The 7280-nt window shown below is 43.2% G+C and overlaps 1 protein-coding gene across 1 annotated transcript in view; it reads right to left on the reverse strand.

The window, feature by feature from the left end:
• ENTPD5 (ectonucleoside triphosphate diphosphohydrolase 5 (inactive)) overlaps window positions 1-7280 on the reverse strand; it is a 32984-nt gene that overhangs the window by 6331 nt on the left and 19373 nt on the right. Inside the window, exons 4-12 of the mRNA XM_007459723.1 lie at window positions 6631-6910; window positions 5550-5629; window positions 3485-3628; window positions 3212-3287; window positions 2875-2910; window positions 2422-2510; window positions 2036-2115; window positions 1276-1337; window positions 193-294 (exon numbers count right to left, since the gene is read on the reverse strand). Coding sequence (XP_007459785.1) covers window positions 193-294; window positions 1276-1337; window positions 2036-2115; window positions 2422-2510; window positions 2875-2910; window positions 3212-3287; window positions 3485-3628; window positions 5550-5629; window positions 6631-6847 — 886 coding nt within the window. The 5' untranslated portion in view covers window positions 6848-6910. The remainder of the gene's footprint in view (window positions 1-192; window positions 295-1275; window positions 1338-2035; window positions 2116-2421; window positions 2511-2874; window positions 2911-3211; window positions 3288-3484; window positions 3629-5549; window positions 5630-6630; window positions 6911-7280) is intronic.

Below are 7280 nucleotides of genomic sequence, written 5' to 3' on the forward strand. Positions count from 1 at the left end.
AAAGAGCTGAACACAGAGTGACAGCTGCCTTGTTCACTGTCACTTCACACTACTCCCTGGAGGCACACCAGCATCTATTTGGAACTAGTTCCTGCAAAAGACAAGCTTCTAGCTCTGGAAAAAGTTTCCCATGGGACTTTTCCAGACTTCTACTGTAAAAGTAATCTCAACCAGTGAAAAAATATCACCTGCCTTCTTGGTTGCCACCATACTGGTATTTCACACCCGCAAAGATCCACTCTGCTTCCAACCATCTTGGTAGACAGGCACTTCGGAAAGTGTGTCCATCAATTCCTGAAAGAAACCAGACCACAAAGAGGCAAGGGTGTGAGAGAGAAAGAGAGAGGAAGGAAAGCAAGAAGTCAGTAAGGTTGAAAGGAATTATCAAGGTGGCTGGGCCTTAAAATCATATGAAATTACTTCCACGACTGCATACTACGATGGGAATTCTTAACTCAGGGTTCATAGATGGGCTTTGTGGGGTTGGTGAACCCCCTGAAACTACAGGCAAACTTTCATGCTTATGTCCATTTGGCAGAGGGGTTGATGGCTTTCATCACATCTGAAATCTAAAACCTACAATGGAATAAGTTCCCTCCTTTCTAAAAAAGGGAAAAAATACTGTTCTACTTTTCTCATTGATTGTTGTGAGGCTTAAATAAAATACACTTGAAAATGTAAACTCTGAAATACTATATACTCATCACAATAATAGCTTACTGTGAACCACACACCACAAAAATTAAAATAAATGCAAAATCTCTTTTAAGGTGAGGAAACGGGCACAAAAAGTTTAGCTAACTGGCCCGAAATTACAAGACTGGGACTGACCCTAGTTCTGCCTGACCCCAAAAGCTGAGCTCTTCACCTCTCTACTGCCTATGGAGAAAGGAATGGAGTTGTTCAGTTATTCCACCTTGTAAGTGGACTGCTGCTACCTGCACCTCCCACGTAAAACTAAGGGCTTGAGCAAGCTCCTGCCAAGTTTAACCCTTGAGTCTTGAATTTCTGCAGATACTTCAGCCCCCTGGCCACAGACCGTTCCCCCCCCCCCATACCAAGAGACTTCATGCTGGAAATGGCTAATAATAGATACCAAAACATCTGACCTCATAAAGTAGAAAAGGACTTTGCATTATGATGTCTATTATAAAACACAGGCCTCTTACTTCAGCATAACCCTTTCTGCCATAGAATCACTGCCAAGGTAGGGAAAAGGCAAGCTGAGTACTGGTGTCACTCTCACCATACCCCAAGCAGCACACCCAGACGAACCTTCTGTCTCCAGGGCTCCCAGAGTTGTTAGTCTTGCAGCTTTCAATCCAAATCCCAAGTAACTGTAAAATACAGGATTGACTAATTTCATGTGACCCTGAATTCTCTAGCCTAAAGCTCCCTCTTCCAAAACTAACATGGTTTCTCTGTCTCACTCTGGAGGGAAGAAAACCTTGTTCTCTGTGCTTTGTTCATCTCGTGTGGTCAACAAGCAGTAATTCTTGCACAGTTCAGATCAAGGCCTTGCAGGAAGAACTTCCCACAGCTATGCCAGAGGCAGTGACACTTCCTAGGGTCCCACCCTGGGAACCATCCCCAGAAGAGATCTCATTATCTTAGCTCCCAGCCCAACTGTGATCAAATTCTAGGCTGGATTTTGAACATCTGAAGGTCAGCTTAAAAGGAGCTGACACAGAGCTTTGGCTGAACCTTCTCTGAGTATCCTCTCTCTGGAGAAAACTTGACTCATATTACTTTTACTCTTATATTACTTATCTTTTACTCTTTTACATTATTTTTTTAAATCTTACATTACTTTTTACTTTATTACTATTATATGTTTTTGAGGACAAGAATGGAGAAACCTCTTGGGTCCCTTGGGCTTTGGTAAGTAGCTTAGGTTTCAGTTAACAGGCCTTCAGGGACTGGCAAAGACTTTGTAAGGCTGGTCAGATGCAATAATAGATGTGAAAATGTTCTGAAAAGTTAGGAGAATCACACAATGTGAAATATTATTATTCCTCCATGTCCCCCTCTTCACCTATGTGTATAGAGCTTATAAGTGCTGTTAAACATCTCAAAGGAAGTGAGGTAGCCTCTAGGGGTTTGTTCCAGGGTTTTCTGCAAAACAGAAAAAGCAAAAAGACTATTCAGGATCCCCAATTACCTGAAGATGTTATCACCACCATCCCTATCCCTCCCCCCAAAAAATAAGAGATGAAGGAGAAGATTAAACAACTAATCTCACAAGGCTTGAGAAACCAAAGGGACTCTGAACAGTGAGGGGAAGTTCGGTCAGTCGTTAATTGACTTGACTCAGCCTGTTCGTGGTGAAGCTGCTGTCTGAAATGGGGCACCACTTCCTTAGCACCATGATATGCCTGCCAAGTGGGCTGGTAACCATACCTTCATATGTATCTGACTCACCTCAAACTGCGGCAGGAACGTGATTTGGGTGGAGGCACCCCCCAGGTCCAGAGTCCCCACAGTCTCCTGGCTGTGGCCATGCAGCTGACCTGTGAATGAGAGCCAGCTCTGAACATCTTCTGTTTCCTGGACAGCCCAACACTCCTCTGTCTGCAATTTCTCTCCTGCTCTTGTCATATATTAGAGGAATTCTGTAAATACTCCACTGCTCCCCAGCCCCAAAGGCTGCCCACAAATGCTAACCTAGAAGGACTCTTGCTGCAGCTGAGGCCTTGAAGGCAGGTAATAGACACTAACTTCCTGTCTTTCCTCCCCACCCTCCTTTTTATTAAACAAAAGAAAGAACCTGGAGTGAACTTAGAAAAAAGTGAACAAAGAAAAAAAAGGTATTTTTGCTCCCTGACCATGTGTGAAACCCGGTTAAGGTCTTCGATAAACTCGAGAATATATTACCTGTCAGAAAATTCACAGTAACCCAAGCTAATATGCCTAAAAAAGGAGAGAAAGACAAAGATTATATCCAGAGCATTTTTTACAGAGCATTTTTTCCCTAGCCCCATCTTTGCTCTTTTTCTCTCTAAATTTCATGTCTAAAGCATACATTTCCCTCTCCCCATCTTTCCATTTCCTGCTATCCCCTTCCTCCTTGCTTATTTGTTCTCCTTATTTACTCTCCTTACTTAGTTCCTTTTTTCTTCAGCACCCCCATCCCTGTTTCCAGTTCCTTTAATCAGATCTTTTATTAACCCTGGCCCTCTCCCCCTAGAACATACATCAATACCTCTCTCACCTTCATAGGATCCATCCATGATGCTAACACTGTCATCTAGTACCAGGAAAGGTGACTTCCTGAAGATCTCTTTTACCTAGCAAAAAAAGAAAGAAATCTGGATTCCCTAAGGCAATAGATTTCCGCATTTTGACGGTATCCTATAATGCTTAGAAAACTACACTCTTCATTTTCCCTAGATAAAATTTTAGCAGAACTCACTCCTTTTCCCTAAGAAATTAGAGAAGGAACTAGGCAAGAAATTATTGGTTTCTTGTAAAAAATAAAAACTACCTCAAAGAGCAGAGCCTGGGCTTTCTTTTCTGGCAGTAAGCGCAGTCCCGCTGTTGCCCTCAGGACCACTGGCGTTCTCTTCCAGTGACTTCGAGGGATTGAGTCTTTGGCCACCTTTAAGAGCTCTTGAACAGTCTCAGCACCCTTCAAAAGAGATGATTCACGTATCCAGTGAACAGTTCATTTAGTGGAGCTTGTCTATTCCCTCAGCATGCTCTGGGAGAGTACCAGGAGTGAGGTGGCAGAGGGCTCCAACCCTTCTCTGCTCCACAGAGCAGAAACCCAAAGAAGCGGGCTTCCTGAAGAAGGAGAAGCTATTTCATTTTGATTAAGTTATAATAAAAATGATTCTTGGGCTTCCCTGGTGGCGCAGTGGTTGAGAGTCCGCCTGCCGATGCAGGGGACACGGGTTCGTGGCCTGGTCCGGGGTTCGGTGCTCTCACTGCTGTGGCCCAGTTTCAATCCCCTGTTGGGGAACTGAGATCTCATAAGCAGTGTGGCATAACCAAAAAAAAAAAAGCAAAGCAAAGAAAAATGGTATCTAATATTAAAGAATTTCATATTCATTCACTAATAACAACATATTTTAAAAAATTAGCTTCAGGCCAGAAAGTTGGTATGGTGAAGGAAACAAGGCTTGGAGTTAGAAGACTTGCTCGCTAGCCCTGTGGCCTAACATAGGTCACTTGGCGCTCCTGGGGCTTGGTCTCCCCAGCTGTGAGATGGGAGATACCATCATACAAAACTGTTGCATGCATTAGATGCGGCAGACTGCGTGGAGCTGCCACAAAAATGCCAGCTGCAGCTGTTATTATGCTACCCCTTTTATGACTTCTACAAGGACAGAACACATCAGGTTCATTTTTGCATTACCAGCACCTACCTGCATGGCACACAGCAGATGTTCAAATTATGATATGTTAAAAACCATTATTTTAAAGCCATTGTTTCTCTAAGTAAACATCTGTTCTGACAACATGCTGCCTCTTAATCATTATAATTATTAGCAACCACAACACAATTTTACTCTCCAAATGTCAAATCAGTTTCTAATAATGTGGTTGCTTTCAACAGCTCCTAATTTTCTAGCACATTTGCCATTTCATAACAGCAAGCTAAGAAAATAAACATCCTCTTGGTTCTTCAAGTTCAAGCCATTTTTAACATCAGGTGTTCCTTTAGTTAATGATTACACTTGTGACACTGAACAACACCTTTATATATGCTACCAAAGTTCAACATTCTGCCTTATTCTATTTTATATCATTGTGGCCTCTGACATGGGGTGCTGTATGTTGTGAGAGCTCAAATGTGAAATACAGTTATGACAGAACTCTACATTCATCTTCTATTACTGAACATTTTTGTCGTGGGTTTTGCCCAATTTCTAGAATATAAGCATGGTTCTGTGCTGTATAAGGGCACTCTGAAGTGGAGTTCACTGGATCTATATTCCCTTAATTGCCGTGTGTATACCTCCTACCTTATAGAACTTCACAAGCATTTTCTGCACCTACATTAATTGATGCAGTTGATGGCTTCAAATCAAAATCTTAAACAGTAAATACAAAGAGCACAGCCTCTTTTTCTTTTTTTTTTTTTAACATCTTTATTGGAGTATAATTGCTTTACAATGGTGTGTTAGTTTCTGCTTCATAACAAAGTGAATCAGCTATACATATACATATATCCCCATATCTCCTCCCTCTTGTGTCTCCCTCCCACCCTCCCTATCCCCCACCTCTAGGTGGTCACAAAGCACCAAGCTGATCTCCCTGTGCTATGTGGCTGCTTCCCACTAGCTATCTGTTTTACATTTGGTAGTTCTTGAAAGACAGTGTTATCCCTGCATGGCCACAATCTATTTTCACACCTCCTTCTACCTAAGACCTGGTGAGCCTGGAGTGTACAATTACTGTTATCCAGGAGATTAGCTAGGACAGAAAACTGATCTCACACATGACCTCAATATCAGTAGTGAACAGCATGAGATATTTAACAGCGGTGGTGTGGTAAAGTTATCAAGGCATTTGAGAATCGAAACATCTAATTGTAAAAAACTCACCTGCTTAGGTTGATCTACAAAAGCAGAAAGTCCTGGATTCACAGAATCAAAAATTTCCCCTTCCAGAATCGGAAGCTGCCCTATGTTGTCCACGGAGCAAAACAGAAGAGAGATGGCTGATTATCAAAAGTTAGGCTGTCTCTGGACTTCCCTGGTGGCGCAGTGGTTAAGAACCCACCTGCCAATGTAGGGGACACGGATTTGAGCCCTGGTCCAGGAAGATCCCACATGCCACGGAGCAACTAAGCCTGTGCGCCACATCTACTGAGCCTGCGCTCTACAGCCCGTAAGCCACAACTACTGAGCCCGTGCGCCACAACAACTGAAGCCCGCGCACCTACAGCCCGTGCTCTGCAACAAAAGAAGCCACCGCGATGAGAAGCCCACGCACCACAATGAAAAGTAGCCCCAGCTCGCCGCAACTAGAGAAAGCCCGCGCACAGCAACAAAGACCCAAGGCAACCAAAAATAAATAAAAAAAAAAAATGTTAGGCTGTTTCTGATTCTGGGCTCTGTATCATATTAACCTGCTACTTCCCCCAGATATTCCAAGTCATCCCACCTGTGAGGAATGGCTTGCAGGAGTATTGGGTAGGGGGATAGAGGATGAAAAGTAATCACTGAGGGTCCCTCTGCCATTTCTCTGGTGGACACCTAGCTTCTACTCCTTTCCCTAGACTGTGTGTAACTTGAGGATAGAACACTGAATATTTAGAAAACATTAATCTTCAGGGTCCCCTCATCCTCTTTTCCAAGGATGGTAGTGATCTTTCTCTCAAGACCACTCTCAATATTCTGGACCCTGGAGTAACAGTCACCTTTCGAGAAAAGGAAAGACACATTACAGCTATACTTCTTGGACACATGGGTTTCAGACCACAGGCAGTCCAGATCTCTCTTAATTCCACACTGAATTAAACCATATGTGTTCAGTTATAGTCCAAAGTGTTCTCTGAAGAAAGACATTCAGTCGCTGTAAGATTCTGTAACTGACATCACACACTCTCAACACATTTATTTCTGGGAGGAGTTGCTAAAGTATGGATTTGTCGACTCTGGTGAGGGTACCAGTTGCACGTACCTGGTAATTTCTGCACAAAGGTGTAAACATGAATTCGAGTTCCAGTGCTCCCTGCATCAAACATAATTCCATACAAGGTGCTGGCACTGACATTGATGGGGCACATGGAAGACAGGAAGACACCCTCAAACCAAGTCTGCTGGTCTCTGTGGAAGACAGTGCTGCAAACACAGGACACTACCAGCATGAAAAAGGCTGCCCCCTGGGAAATGGCCATTCTCTTCCAAGACGTAGTGAGTCTTTTGTTACAGAAGCAGTGCTGCTAACACACCTGCAGTGGCTTATAGGACAAAGACACGCAAGGTTAGACCAACTGGCCTCTTTGTTTACACTTGTAAAAGAAGAAACACCCATTACAGAAATCCCACCCCTTTCCCTAAGCTGCTCCTTCTCTATTCCTAATAACCAGCACCACAAGCTAGACCAGGGTGACATAGGCTCTTAGCACCTTTTCTGAAGGGTATCTGGCTGCAAAAGGACATTGGGATTTGAAATATATTTTCCCATGCTCTGCTTTTAATTGTAGGGTGGATCCCACATACTCAAAGGCTCTCTCTGCCACCCTGCTCCTAATGTTGAATCTAATCTTTTTCTTTCCATTTTGACAATTTTGTCTTTAGATCATATACTAACACTTCCTCTCTCTTTCC

This window comes from Lipotes vexillifer, unplaced genomic scaffold (assembly GCF_000442215.2).
Source record: "Lipotes vexillifer unplaced genomic scaffold, Lipotes_vexillifer_v1.1 scaffold39, whole genome shotgun sequence".
In the NCBI taxonomy this organism is placed as follows: domain Eukaryota; kingdom Metazoa; phylum Chordata; class Mammalia; order Artiodactyla; family Lipotidae; genus Lipotes; species Lipotes vexillifer.